The sequence below is a fragment of the Rhineura floridana genome, chromosome 1, assembly GCF_030035675.1.
Source record: "Rhineura floridana isolate rRhiFlo1 chromosome 1, rRhiFlo1.hap2, whole genome shotgun sequence".
NCBI lineage: Eukaryota > Metazoa > Chordata > Lepidosauria > Squamata > Rhineuridae > Rhineura > Rhineura floridana.
Window position 1 is genome coordinate 176,458,605 of NC_084480.1, and position 15,487 is coordinate 176,474,091.

The 15,487-nt window shown below is 41.3% G+C and overlaps 1 protein-coding gene across 5 annotated transcripts in view; it reads left to right on the plus strand.

Moving 5' to 3' along the window:
* Positions 1-14,693, plus strand: part of SEC23B (SEC23 homolog B, COPII coat complex component) — a 30,747-nt gene extending 16,054 nt beyond the window's left edge. For all 5 annotated transcript variants that reach the window (XM_061587688.1, XM_061587668.1, XM_061587678.1 and 2 more), the window contains exons 9-20: positions 229-344; positions 1,131-1,254; positions 1,678-1,758; positions 3,665-3,754; positions 4,500-4,606; positions 4,772-4,925; positions 5,159-5,236; positions 5,465-5,626; positions 6,280-6,366; positions 8,568-8,723; positions 10,354-10,419; positions 14,283-14,693. In XM_061587688.1, the coding sequence (XP_061443672.1) occupies positions 229-344; positions 1,131-1,254; positions 1,678-1,758; positions 3,665-3,754; positions 4,500-4,606; positions 4,772-4,925; positions 5,159-5,236; positions 5,465-5,626; positions 6,280-6,366; positions 8,568-8,723; positions 10,354-10,419; positions 14,283-14,372 (1,311 nt within the window). In that variant the 3' untranslated portion in view covers positions 14,373-14,693. The remainder of the gene's footprint in view (positions 1-228; positions 345-1,130; positions 1,255-1,677; positions 1,759-3,664; positions 3,755-4,499; positions 4,607-4,771; positions 4,926-5,158; positions 5,237-5,464; positions 5,627-6,279; positions 6,367-8,567; positions 8,724-10,353; positions 10,420-14,282) is intronic.
* The last annotated feature ends 794 nt before the right edge of the window (positions 14,694-15,487 follow it).

Consider the following 15,487-nt stretch of genomic DNA (forward strand, 5'->3'; position numbering starts at 1 on the left):
TGAACTTTGGTATTAATCCCGTTTTTGTCCATGCTGTTGTCTACCTGTTGAGCTTGGAGAAAGTTATGTTGGACTACAAAACCCATCATCCTTAACCACTGGCCATGCTGGCTGGGTTGATGAGAGTTGTAGTCCAACATCTGAAAGGCATCATGTTGGCTACCCCTGCCCTAGGATTATAATATTTTATCATAATAGTAATGATGTTTGTTTCCTATGTTTTCATAGTACTATGAGACATTAGCTAATCGCACAGCTGCCAGTGGACATTGCATTGATATTTATGCCTGTGCTCTTGATCAGACTGGCCTTCTGGAGATGAAATGCTGTGCAAATCTAACTGGGTATGTTGTTTGTCCTTTTCTGTTTTTCATGATGGAGAAGGGATAGATTTATTGATTGGAAATCTAGCTCTTGAGCTGTATCCACACCTCTTTCCAGGAGTAGGAGGTGCAGGTTTTCAGTCTAGTTTTTTGGGGGGAGGGGGGTTGAGGAGGAAGAGAATGAAAATAATTGCCATAATTTACTTAAATCATATTCGTGTACATAAAACCAATATCTGGTATCCTTTTTTCTTTCATGCTGTGTTATTATACGCTAAGGCCACAAACTTATGTACACCGACTTATGAGTAAGCCCCTCAAGTAAGACTTACTTCCAAGCAAAAATGCATAGGTTGGCACTGTCTTAGTATCTAGCAGTGGCGTCACTAGCGGGAGTGCGGGGGGGTGCGGACCTCCGGCACGCACCCTCCCAGGTGCATGGATGGGGGTGGCTGGTCTTGCGCGCGCACATACACGCATGCACACACTCACCACGCACTCCAGGCTGGTGGTGGAAGGCCCATCCCAGCTTCACCGCCAGCAAGCGGGCGCCTGCTGTCGGTCTCGCCCGCCCGCCTCTGAGGAGGAGTTGGCTGCGCCGACCCAGAGTGCTTCTCAGCTCCTTTGCCAGCCAACGGCGCGGGGCGGGGCAGCTCTGGGTGTCACCCCCCTCAGGGTGTCACCCGGGTGCAGTCCGCACCCTCCGCACCCTGGTAGTGACGCCCCTGGTATCTAGCAGTGAAAGGAGAGTGAGAGAGAGATTTTGTAACTCAGTGTCAGTGTTTCACTCTGATACTTTTTTTCCAGGGGTCACATGGTGATGGGGGACTCCTTCAACACTTCTCTTTTCAAGCAAACTTTCCAGAGAGTGTTTAGCAAAGATCTCAGTGGAGAATTCCTAATGGCTTTTGGGGCCACTTTAGAAGTGAAGGTGAGTGACAGGCACCAGCTATATCTTGACATTGTAGGGCAGCTTGTTGGGTATTACTTCTATGCTCTCCTAACTTGGAAGGAATTGATAATATAATTGCCAGCTTCAAAAATAATTTCCTATTCTGTCAAGACCCCTTACTCACTCAAGATGGGGCGGAGCACACCATTCCCACACAATAGCGGGTAATAACCCTTCTTAACAGAATGTTTCCTCATAATGAGACTGTCTTCTTGTATTTAGTTTTATCTTAAAATTCCACAGGCTCTGCCTATACTTTGGAGAGCTTACAATCTGAAAATGAGATGTCTTGGTGGGAGGATTTGTCAGGCTGTGTTCAGGGTAGCTCCTGATGGGACTTCAAAGGACCCAAAAGGCAGTGGTTATTATTTTAGGTTTACTTCAAAATTCTTTTCATTTTAGATCTCTAGAGAGCTGAAGATTGCTGGAGCTATTGGACCGTGTGTATCCTTAAATGCGAAAGGGCCGTGTGTTTCTGAAAATGTAAGTTTTGTGTGTGAACTCTATTTGTTGTATAGTTATTTGAAATGTATATATTAAGTTATTTAAGTGATATGATAATACCACAAAATGCTGTCATAAATGAAAGATAGCTTAATAAGTCTCATGGAGTTTAACTGCTCAGTTTCTCAAACTATGGAGTCACTACAGAGAGCAGCAGGGGAGAGACGCTCCTTTTTGCTGCTGCTGTGACTAGCAGCAGAATTGAACCCAGGTTAGCTGTGAGGATTGATCTTGTCCCAGCTGAAGAAAGCTTGTCTTGAAGGACAGTAGAACTTCTGGCTGCGAAGTAGGTTCTCGGCAGCCCTTTCTGGAGGTGGGGGCTGACTCTTCCTGTCCCAGGCTGCTGCAGGCAGTGCTCAATCTTAAGGACATTATCCCTTCAGTTTATGCTTCAGAGAGGAGTGAGAGTGTGGATGATATCTCCTTTCGTTTTTCCCCAGGAATGCTGTTTTGTTGGTTTTGGTGCTTCTCTTGTTCAGAAGGGAAGAGTACGTTTATGTTTCCTGATTTGAGAGCTCTGGAGTTCTCTCTGTGTTGAATGGTTTTTTTTTTCATAACTTCATTGAGAAGAGTTGGTTTTTGTTTATGGTGTCCTTGGTTTTTGCTTTTTTGTGCTTCATGTGGCATTTTAATACTGTATTTGTTTGCTGCAAATTAGTTTAAAACTGTATTTGTTAAACGTTGTGATTAATATTATGCCTTTAAGACAGTGTTGGGGAACCTCTGGCCCATGTGCCTAATTAGGCCCACCAGATTTACCTACTTGGCCCATGAGTTCTCATTTGGCCAAGCCGCACCTGTCTGCCCTATACCTGATGTTGGATATGATTTGCAGGAGGTTTGGTGGGGCCTGCAACCAGTGGATTGTCAGGTCTTCAGAAGCCCCTTACAAAGTGCTGGGTGAGATAGCATTTTGAAAAAGGTCTTCTAAAGACCCCTGATATCATGATCTCAGGTGATTGAAAGAGATACCCTGATTACCATATCAGTAGCCCATTGGGGTCTCAGTATTGCTGTTGCTGTTGAATGTCGGATGCATGAATGGCAAAACGCCATTATTCAGGACAATGTTAGAGGAGAAGGGGAGTGTTAACTGGGAGAGATTATGTCCACCAGGTTTTTCTCTTTGCCTCTTGAGTATTTTTATATGGAAAGATGGGATAAAAATGCCCCAAACAAATAAAAATGTTTATGAAACAGGTACTTCTGACATGTAATCAGTTCCAAGTATAGCATTGTCAATATTTTTTGAGTAACATGCTTCACAATTTTAGCCTCTGAGCTCTTACGCGAAAGGGTGTGAGCTGATGCGGAAACAGGACAATAAGAGAGACTTGAATCTGTAACTGTGAGGCAGTTGCCAAGATTTAGCTTGTGTCAAGATGTGGTGAGTTTTGCATACATATGGCAAATGTTTTAAGACTGTAAGAGAATGATGGAGCCCTTCTTCCAGCCCTGAAGCCCTTTTAATATTTCTTGTAAACCGCTTAGAGCCTTTGTTACAATCAAAGTATTTGTCAGTTTGGACAACCTTCACTATACCATAGTGGATGCTTTGTGAAAATGTTGGGTGATTTCTGAGGGAGGTGTTGCTGTTCCATGTGTTGCGTTACTTCAGCTTGAGCAGCGGAAAACATTTCATAGCAGCGTATGCAGCTGATGGCAGGTTAGCAGCCTCTCCCAGAGTTGCTAGCCATATGATGGTTACGTTAGTTGTTGGTTTTAGACTTCAGTTTATTAAGGCTTCTAATGGTTCTTAAGCTGTCATATGAATCTGCAACAACAAAGATGAGTTATGGATCATATCCTGTATGTAATAATGTAAACAGATGTAGCTGGTTAAGGTTTCAGAATAAAATCTGAATGTTTGTGAACTCTCTTACAGGAACTTGGGATTGGTGGCACATGCCAGTGGAAGATTTGTAGCCTTGACCCCACCATGACTCTCGCCATTTATTTTGAAGTAGTAAATCAGGTGAGGCTGCTTTTTTATATCTTTGTCTGGAGTGTTGTGTGCACATTTTGGACATTTTTAGCTGTGTACAGTAGGGCCCCACTCATACGGCAGGTTCCATTCCAGGCCCCTGCCACAAAGCAAAAACCGCCAGAAAGTGGGGCCCTACTCAGTGGGAGCTCCCCGCACTACAGCTGATCATGCGCTATAGCTGCTCAGCTGGAGCACGTGATCAGCTGTAGTGCGGGGAGCTTGCGCACTCCAGTTGATTGCTGTCAGCTGGAGCGCGGTGGCTGGAGCTCCCCGCGCTGCAGCTGATTACTCTGCTGGCACCGCCATATCAGCGGAATGCCGAAAAGCGGGGCGCCAATAAGCGAGGCCCTGCTGTACTACCTAAGTCAAGCAAACTACCCATCCAGCAATTATAGGTGCTCTTTTTTGAGCAACACTTCATGCTTAAGAAAAGATGATACCTAGCGGCATCCTTATTTTCTTTACCTTCATATTATCCTCCCCCCCCCTTACTATTTCTCATAATGTACTTATTTAGATTTTACTCAAGCTGCAATCGTAAGCACGCTTACTTGAAATAAGCTTCATTGAGCTCTGTGGGTCTTTATTTTCGAATAAATATTCTTAAGAGTACACTGTCAGTCTAGTTCCAAGAGTATAATGCACAGCTTTTAGTTTGTAACTTTGCATGATGTTTTCAACCTGCCCTTAAAATTTGTGCCTTAAAGGCAACTTCTGTTTGTCTGGTTTTTAGCACAATGCACCAATTCCTCAGGGTGGCAGAGGAGCTATCCAGTTTGTTACACATTATCAGCATTCCAGCACACAGAGGCGCATTCGTGTGACTACAGTTGCTAGAAAGTAAGCACAACTTGTTGATAATTAGGGTTTGTCTATTGGCTTTATGTCTATGCTTTATAGAATGTGTCATTGCTTTACACAGTATGCATAAATTTATTTAGGGATGTGGATAGGAGTGCTGTTTGGCCTTTAATTTTAATAAATCTAAGTGTACTTCTTGTTTAGCTGGGCAGATGCACAGAGTCACCTGCAGCATATAGAAGCTGCATTTGACCAAGAAGCAGCTGCCGTCCTGATGGCCCGACTCGGGGTCTACAGAGCAGAATCGGAGGAGGGGCCTGATGTCTTGCGATGGCTGGACAGGCAGCTAATCAGACTTGTAAGTATAATTAATGTAACCCTGTGTAATCTTAGGACTTTAATATTGGTTAAGTTGATTGAATTGTGCTTTAGTGAACGTTCTTGGGATTGTGTTCTTTCAGAGCCTGACTGGTCTGAAACAACATTTGTTCAATCCATTTCATCCTTGTTTCATCCTTGTTTCATCCATTGACTAAATCTGAAATATTTTACCGATTATTATATCACTATTTTATTATGTTTCTCCAACAGTGTCAGAAGTTTGGACAGTACAACAAGGATGATCCAAATTCTTTTAGATTGTCCGATTCATTCTCTCTGTATCCCCAGGTAAGATAATATTGCTCAGAAGCGTAAACGTTTAGAACAGGAGATATATGTGTCTTGGAATCCCACTGCTATTAGATAAATGCCTGAAACAATGAAACTTTGTTTGAATTCAGCTCTCTGAATCATGTCAGTGAAATGGCACACAAACAAAGAGGGAGGAAATGTTTTGGCATCAGGTTTGATTGGAGTTGCACTGAAAATCTCTGCCACTTTCTCTGTCCTACATAGTTCATGTTCCATTTGCGGCGATCTCCATTTCTTCAAGTGTTCAATAACAGCCCAGATGAATCTTCCTATTACCGTCATAACTTTGCCAGGCAGGACTTGACCCAGTCTCTCATCATGATCCAGCCTATACTCTATTCTTATTCATTCTATGGACCACCTGAGGTGATTTCCTTTCATTCAGACCTAAGTTGTAGTAAATGTTTTTGAAGATGGTTCTGTATATTTTTGGTAGAATGCTAGGCTTGGGGGTAAATATCCTAAATTTTACAATATCAAAAATCATTGTTTTTAAATTCTTACTCTGTGATATTGACCCTTCCTTCCCTCCAGAATCCATATTTTGGTGAAACATTGCTAAACATTTTTTTCCCAAATAGAGGGGAGTACATTGCATCCCCAGTTGTTAGAAGAACTAAAATCTTTTTCCAAATTCATAGTTGCTGAATAGGAAAACACTGATAAGAAATTTAATGAATCTATGTAATAGTATTTTGGAAAAAAAGAATAGAATTTGCTCCCCTCAAATTGTGGGGTCCAGTTTTGCTACTTACCGTATGTTGATAAATATGTCAAATTTATATTAAGAAGTAGCTATTAATAACAGTAAGATATTGTACTTTTAAAAACATGTCTTTGCTTTGATTTTCACTTTTTGTGAGGAGGGGCTACATGCAAGCCAGCCTATTTTTTTTGTTTTGGAAGGTGAAGTTTGACAAAAGCTGCTCTCTCCCTTACCCCATCCCACCTTATTTTTTCTCTTTATAAGGATATCTTCTTGGCTAGTTATTAATTCATTCCTTTTCTGCCTCTTCTAGCCTGTACTTTTGGATAGCAGCAGCATTCTTGCTGACAGGATTCTGTTGATGGATACTTTTTTCCATATAGTTATCTACCTTGGTGAGGTAATGTGCAAATACTGTTTTCTTCTGAGTTTCTTCTAGATATCCTGTCTATTTTATTATCCTTCATGTATTGTCCCTTATTCTGACTGTCCTAGAGCTTGTGTTGTTAGAGCTAGAAGATGGCAGTGTTAAAGTAATACACAGTCCTACTCAATATTGTCTCTCTCTGCCTGGTTTTGTTGAGGATTGTTGTTCAGGCCTTAGAAGCATATGAGATGGGATATTAAAGGCAACTGGGATATAAAGGAGAGAGAGTTTGAAAGATTTCCCCCCTTGACCTCTCATTTGAACTGACTGGGTAAAATTAATATTGAGAAAGGATATGCAACTATCAGCAATCCCCTGATCTAGGGCAATGGTGTTTCTGTTATAACTGCCCTTACTATATCAATGGGCTCTGACATTGGTGATGCTTACATGTGTTAAAAAAAACATTCTTTTTAACCATGGTTTGTTCAACAAATCACAATTCATTTTACAGATGAGCAAACTAGCCATGACTTGTTTCTCCAAAGCATTGTGTTTTCCTGCTGCTCTTGTCTCATGCCTGTATAGCATGTGAGCATCAGGGGTGGGTTGGCCAAACAAACCATGGTTAATCAACACTGTTTGGTTTGGACATAATGCCAAACCACAGTTAAGGCAAGCCTTTATGCAAAGGGAAAATGTTCTGTAGAGTCCAGGCTTTTGTAGGCACGTGAGAGCTCAAAGCACTTGCTCTTGTATTCCAAACCTGTAAAAGGTTCTTTTCCAGAGGATATTTGCTAGTGACATTTGACTCCCCACCCACTCCACTGTCTTTTTAAACCACCTGCGGCTAGTTCTACTAGTTCTACAGCAATTCACTGTCCTGGAAAAAGCTGTGCTTTTTGTATAGAATGCTATAATATATAATATATGTGTTTTTGGGTCCATGGGTGCAAATGGAAATATGAGAGTTGTCATAGACATCATCACACTTGTGACTAGTCACAAAACAATTGCCATGGAGAATGTGGTTGGTTACACTGAGTAAAAGCCTGAAGTTGGGCCTGAGCCACACATGGCAGCTACACGTTTGACTTCATATAGCATGATAAAAATATCAATTTCACAGAAGGCAAACAGGTGAGGCTCAAATAAGTATCTCGCTGAGGAAACAATGCAAGGCTGCAGTGCTTTCCATGCCCACATGGGAGTGAGTCCCATTGATCTCCATGGGACTTACGTTTGAGTTGGCCAAGTTATTAGTATTAGTATTAGTATTGTTACATGCCTTTCACCAGGAGAACCCAGGGTAAGTTACAACAATTCAGTATTAAAACATTTTAAAAATTACAGTCACAGGAATAGGATGGGTCCTGAAAACACAAATCTCGAGTGTCAAAGGCCACGGTAAAGAGGTATATCTTCAGCATTTGCTGAAAACTGTAGAGTGAAGGTGTCAGACACCTCTCTGGGGGGAGGAAATTCCACAGGAGCTGCCAAAAAGAATTCCCTCTCCCAGGCAACCCCCCCACCAAACTTCTAATGGGGGTAGAACTACAAGAAGGCTTCCTCTGCTGATCTTAACACCTGAGAGGGTCTGTAGGAAAGGAGGTGGTGTCTCAGAGAGTATTGTTCTGAATATCATATCCACTCTTTCTCAGCAGGGTGACCAAATGCTAAAGGGGGCAAGGCTCCTGCACCCTTTGAAAGTTGTTGAGAAGATGGAATTTCACCAGGGGTAGCTTGCATGTGCAGGACAAGCTACCCCTGCTGAAATTCTCTTTTCTACACAGCTATTAAAAGTGCAAGCGCCCTGGCCTGTTCTGCATCTCATCAGTTTCACCAGGCTCTTCAATACTTGCTGCTGTGTGTGCAGGAAGTGGGACTCTGCCAAATAACGTCAGTAACAGATAGGTAGAACCTGGGGCTGCAAAGGGCTCCCTTCCATTCCAAAAACATCTGGCTTCTCCTTTGTATTTGAACAAGATAAAATGTAATTGCCAATTATATTTTGGCAAGCACTAGTACGGTACTTTTAAAAAAACAAAAAACAACAACCCTTGTCTGGAAGTACTTGTAAAAATAGTGGTTTGTGCACAAAGAGATTTCTGGAGATTTTGCACTAATACGAATTACAAATAAATTAGGTAGTAAAAACACAGGCTTGTCTGCCAGTGCCTAAAAAGAAAAGTAGAAACACTTGAATTAATCCCCTGATTCTCTTTCATAAAAAGACTATTGCCCAGTGGCGTAAAGCTGGCTATCAAGATATGCCTGAATATGAAAATTTCAAGCATTTACTGCAAGCTCCGTTGGATGATGCTCAAGAAATTCTGCAGACAAGATTCCCAATGCCACGTTACATTAACACTGAGCATGGGAGCAGTCAGGTAAGACACAGCATTATAAAGATGTGTGATAAAACTTAGAAGTATATGCAGGGGTGGATTTTGAACAGGTCCCAAGTTCAGGTACCTAGTCTTCAGCTAGAGTTTGAAAACATTTTGTTCTATCTTCACTGGTTATATTAACAAATGTGTGTCACAGCTATGTACACAATGTATTATCTGTTTCTTACTTGCATTAAAGAATATTGTACTGGTCATTGTTTAGGATACCAACTCCTGGAAGTTATCTGTTTTGGTATAGTTTGTACCTCTTGGTCTTCTACTGATTCTTCTGGATTAGTCTATTGATTTCAGCATTGTTTTGGAAAGGTTTATTTTTTTCATTCATTTATATCATATAATTCCTTCAAGGACTTTAGAATAGTGTTTTTACACAACTACCCTGTAGACTAGATTAGAATAAGAGATGACTTGCTCAAGATTATTCAGTATGCTTCATGGCTTCCTACGGAATTGAATCTGCATTTCCTACTGCTGAACTAGAGCTATGGTGCCACACTGACTCTCGCTATCTTGATTTAGTACCAGACTTTTATAAGCATTAGTCTTACAGTTGGGGCTTTTTTTCTTGTTTTGTTTATCTTTAATATGTAAACAGTGTTTCTCTTAGGTTTTTCTCCTGCCAACCTTTTAAAATTTTCATTGGGATAGAATTTATTTTAAGGTTTCTGTCCGAACATGTCTCTACAGAGACTCAGTATAGCAAACCATATAAAATAAACAAATAAAATCAACAATATCAATTAAAAAAGCACATGAAAGCAAGAGATCAAGAAATTGGCAATAGAATAGCATAAATATCTATTGAGCAGATCCAAAAACATAAACCAGCTCATCAATAAGGTGTTGTGCCCAGCCGATTGAGACAGTGAATCTATCGAAAAGTAAACAGTCGGCTGGCTTGGAGTGCCTGTGGGAAGCAAGTTCTACAATAAAGGTGCAACCATAGAAAAAGTCCTGTTCCTTGTTGTGGTCAGTCTACCTTTAATTATGACCAGAGGCCCCTTGGACAAACTCAATGCCTGAATGGTCATATTATATTTATATAGGAGGAGATGTTCTCTAAAATAATCTGGGCCCAGGTTATTTAGGACTTTAAAAGCTAACACCAGCACATTCTACTACACTTCAAAACAAACAGGGAGTCCATGCAGATCTCTCAGCATGTGTGTTATGCACTGCCATTAGCTTGCTTTTTCAGTAAAGGGGCTTCTGCCTTTTGAACCTAATAGAAAAGTCTAGAGCGTATTACAGTCATCTACAGTTGAAGGCATGAATCACTTTTGATTTCATCCTTAAAAGATGTCTTGGCCCAAACAATGTGTATTACTTTTGCTATGGACACCTTTCCCATCACTTACGTGAAATATGCCAGAACAACTTGAAATATTAAATGGCAGCAGTCTAGTTGTCTGTGATAGAGACAGAATGCATCCTTCATTCCAAGGTAAGTTTCATGTCCTCTGTGCATGTTATCTTATTTTATTTCACCTGAGCTAAGGGAGGTGTACCAGCACTTGGCAAATTCACGTGGACATTTAGGATACAGTGACAAGCTTGACATTTCCTTTTGTATTACGTCTAAGCTACTTTCTCCTTTCGGCTTTTACAGGCACGGTTTCTCTTGTCTAAAGTGAATCCTTCTCAGACTCATAATAATCTCTATGCATGGGGCCAAGTAAGTAATGAAGTACCTATTCCTGTGTTTAAAGTTTATATTCCCTTCCTGTACGTGTATTCACAATTTAATTTACTATATCAAGCTACTTAAAGAGCAAGGATGTAAGAATTTGACATGCTTTTGGGTGTTCAGGAGGCTTGGTTTTTATCCACTGCAAAATTCCTCCAATGGCTGCAGGACAGCCAGTATGCTATAAGAAGTGTAAATAAAACTGCACAAATCAGAACTAGGATATTCTGCAATGTTTTGAAGACATACATCAGGCATGGGGAACCTATGGTCCTCCAGAAGATGGCAAACTATAACTCTCATCATCCCTGACCATTAGCCATGCTGGCTAGGGCTGATGGAATTTGGAGTCCACAAGATCTGAAGGGCACCACATTTTCCATACCTGATTTTAAAACATTAAAATGTTTTGTGGCACCAAGGCATAAGGTTTTGTGCATCAAGCATCAGAAACATAGTGTAATCCTCAGTTGTGTATGTTTGTATGTACACACAGAGAGGAAGCTGTAGACAAACTAGAAAGTGAGTCCAGTTGCTACTGTAACAGATGCTATTGGAGGTCGCTGATTCATAGGGTCACCATAAGTCATAATCAACTTGAAGGAATATAACAAAAACAATATACTGCTTGAATGTAAAGACCTCTAAAAGGTAAAGGTGCCACCGCACTTATAGTGCGAGTCATTTCCGACTCTTAGGGTGACGGCTTGTGATGTTTACTAGGCAGACTGTATATATGGGGTGGGATTGCCAGTTCCTTCCCTGGTCTTTCTTTACCCCCCAGCATATGCCGGGTACTCATTTTACCGACTACGGATGGATGGAAGGCTGAGTGGACCTCGACCACTTTTAGTGGAGATTCGACTTCCTCCTTCCGTTGGAATCGAACTCTGGCCGTGAGCAGAGCTTCGGCTGCATTACCACCACTTACCACTCTGCACCACGGAGGGTCTTACAAAGACCTCTAAGTGGTTTATAAAAAACATTAAATTATCAATAAAATAGTTAAAAACCAATAAAAACATAGGTTAAAAAAAAAAAAACAGCTACTAACTAAAAAGATTAAAATAGACCAGCATCTACATGTCTGGATAAGCTTACCTAAACAAAAAGTTTTAAGCAGGCGCTGAAAGAAAAAGTGATGGCGCCTGCATGATGTCAGTAGGTAGGGCGTTCCACAGCCTAAGTGCTGCCACACTAAAAGGACTATTTCTTACAAGTGTGCTTACAGCAGGTCCTCGAATGCTCCAGATGTCCCTCCCACACAGTAGGAGTCAGTAACCTCTGAACCGTTAGAAATAACTCAGCTGGCTGGCTACTGGAAGATGCAATGCAAGCTTCACAGCCCACGCTACTACATGGTAGGCATGACACTAACCAGTGTTTGGTGGGCTTTGGAACAAGACTTGCACCACTTGCTTCATAGCCCAAATCTCCCCAGAATATAAAGGAGCCACTTGGGCTCTACAATGCCAAAGAGGACACTGAGGAATGATTGTATCGACTGGCTCTTCCATAGCGAGACCAGCCAGCTTGTAACATTGGCTGTGAATGCTAATAGGACAGATCTTAAAAGTCAAAGTGAGTGAGTATGTATAGGAATGTCTGAAGAGTCAAAGCTCTGGGAAGGGTAGAACTACAGTGAAACATATATGAAATCCAGAGTTGGGAGGGGGGATAAAACTCCATCCAGAGAGACTGAGTTTCTCCATCCAGAGAGACTGAGTAGCTAAGTGTCACTGAAGGCTGCGTATTAAGTTTGTTAGCTGCTAAAGTGTAAATAAAGTCTGAGCTCGGTAGAATTAGTTTGATGATGATATGGGGTTCTGTTTCCCTTGGGCAGAGTAGAAACTTGCCAGATAGCCTGCACAATCCTTAGCTGAGGATCTTTGTGAGAACTCCTGTTGTAAACTATATGCATACACAGAGAGAGACAGACGGACGGAGAAGGAATTCTAACCAGCAAGTCAGAGGGAAATGAAATGCAAAGAGTACAGTTGCTGACAATTCACTTAGAGCTGATATGAATGCAAAGCGAGTACAGTAACCCTTTACAACAGCAGTGATAAGTAACAATTACATCAGAGAAGTTGGTTATTTTAACATCTGTAGTGGGATAGGAAGTCATTGTCTCTCTTCATAACCAAATGAATAGAATTTAACTTGCATAGAAAGCTGCCTTATACTGAGTCAGATCATTGGATCATTAGCTCAGTACTGCCTACATTGACTGGCAACACCGTTCCAGGACTTCAGGCAGGAGTCTTTCCCAACCTTCCCTAAGATTCTGGGAACTGAACCTGGGACTTTCTGCATGCAGTGCAGATACTCTACCACTGAGCTACAGCCCTTCCTCTTCTTAATGAATTGTTGTTCTAAAGTTTCACGTTGGAACCTCCCTTTTGAGATTCCCATATTCAAACATGGTCCCCTTAAGATCAGTAGTACAGTGGCTTGGTTGATGGAAATGTTCTACAGGTTTCTGAATATTGTCATTTTTGTCACATTTGGGTTTATTTATTTATTTATTTATTAGATTTATATCCCACCTTTTCTCCCAGTACAAGCCCAAGGCAGTTTATTGATTCTTCTCTTATAGGGACTGGTGTGCTTGCCCTAACCAGAATGCAGAGGTATATTTCTCCAGATGGTAGCATATATCGCATTAGAAGATGGATAACTAAATGATGTTGTGGCTAAAATTATTAGGTCCTGTAACAGCGGGAGGAGGAAGGCTGGTTTGATCATTTGCTTGCTTATTGAGTTCAGTGGGATGTACTCTTGTGCAATCATGCTTAAGATAGATGAAACTGACCATGGGGGGGGGTTGGCGGGTGGGCTGGATTGGGCAGGGGAGGAGGAAGAAGGAAGAGTGGAGGGGAAGAGAAAGGGAGAGGGGAGGGGAAGGAGAGAGGGAGAGGGGAAAGGCAGGTCTGATTATTTGCATGTTTATTGAGTTCAATGGGATTTACTCCCATGCAGTCATTCTTAGAATAGGTAAAACTGACGAGTGGGAGGGGACAGGAGAGTGAAGGGGGAAGGGAGGGGATTGGAAGGGGAGGGGGAGGGGAAAGGAGGGGCGAAGGAAGGGGGAGGGAAGGGGCAAAAGGGAAGGGATAGGAGGGAGGAGGAGGGCAGGGGAGGTTTGATCATTCGCATGCTTTTTTAGTTCAATGGGATTTACTCCTGTACAATCATGCTTAGGATAGGTGATTCCCTACCTGGAAAAGCCACAGATTGAAACTGGCACCTTCTGTATGCAAGGCAGATACCCTGACACTGAGCTATGGGTCCTTCCCCATAATTCATCAAGAAATTCAGCTCTGTTAATCTGAGTCTGATTAGGCAATGCTTTTCTATCCCATTACAGATGTCAATTAAGCCAGCATTACTAAGTTGACTATTGTTCTACCTATTACTGCTGTTGTAAGGTTTATTATGCTTGCTTTGTATCAATTTCAGCTTTAATTGAATTGTCACTGACTTTTTGCCTTTTGTTTCCCTCTGAACTCGCTGCTTACAATCATGTATACCTGGCAAATGAGGATTACACTTCATGCACCTAAAGTGGATTCTAGGCCACAAAAGCTTATGTCATAATAAATGTAGTCTTTAATGTGCTGCAAGACTTACTCTGTGTTGCAGTAAAACAACAAACATGGCTAATCCTCAGAAAAAGTCTGTTAAGATGTCTGGAAGAAATTAGAGTAAAAATTGTAACTTAGATTAATCGCAGAGTTAGATTTGGTAGCTTCATGTTCCATGGTTAATTGTACTTAATCTGCCCAGTTTTCCCCATGCTAGTCACACTAGCTCTGGTTTTGATGTCAAACTGTCGCTTCTTATTCTAGGAATCTGGTGCTCCGATCCTAACAGACGATGTTAGTCTGCAGGTATTCATGGATCATCTGAAGAAGCTGGCTGTATCAAGTGCATCATAATTTTGACCTGCTAAAGAAATCTCAGAAATCAGTGAACTAAGTGAATCATGCTGCTGATTAATTACAATCTGCCAAGAAACTGATAACATTCCTTCCCTTCTCCTAAATCAATTTTTACTGATTCTACATAACAAAGATGTGAGGGAGTTTTGTATTTTAGATTTAACTTATTGGTATTCCTTTTGTTTCTTTTCGGCCAGTTCTACTTCTTCATTCATGTAATTATTCCAAGACTGATTTATCTCGCTTATAATGTCCTATAATTCACTTTCTGCACTTGTACTTAAGAAAAATAAAAACTGAGGAGGGTATTAATGGTTAGTGCTGCAACCAGCTAACTTCTTAATTGTCTGGTTTAGATAAATGGAGTGAAACTATTGGCATGAGTGTGTTAAAACAAACTGATTAGAAGTTGTAAACATTTTTTCTGAAGAAATCCCCAGCATCTCCCAAATCATTAGATTGTATGCTTTTATGAACTGTTTAGAGTTGGTGTCAACTTCAAATCTGTGGACATACTCTGGATGCTGAACAGGAGGCCAGTTGCTTCTCGGAAAACGTGGATGTTCTTGCTTTACCTTTGAAAATATCTCTTATCCACAACAGTATTAGCTAAAATTAACTAGGCACAGAGAATGGGAGGTTGTAAGTGGAAGGGAGGGCTATCTGGAGCTGCTTAATATGAAGGTATCATCAATCCATCTAGTTCAAAGCTATCTACTAGGCCTGGCCACAGCTCTCAAGGTCTTAAGCAGAGATCTTTCCTGGTCATGCTACCAGGGATGCCAGGTATTGAACCTGGCTACCCCTGAGCCTTGAACCCACAGCAAAAGGGAATTCCCTACACCCTTGTAGTGGATGGATTCTTTACCTTCTCTAGCTTGTGTGTGGGCTGAGGTGGTACTAAACCCCTGGCTTGAGAGGCTGATGATGGCATTAGTTTAACTGTTGGATAGTGAGGGAGAAAAGAGGAGGTGTTGTTTCATTATGAAGATTAAGCTGTTCAGCCTTCTTTTTCTCTTGATCTTTCAGTATGACTCACTTTAGTATTTCTTGAGACAGCGTGGCAGAGATCCTGCTGTCATATATTAGATATTTTTACCTTTTTCTATTGT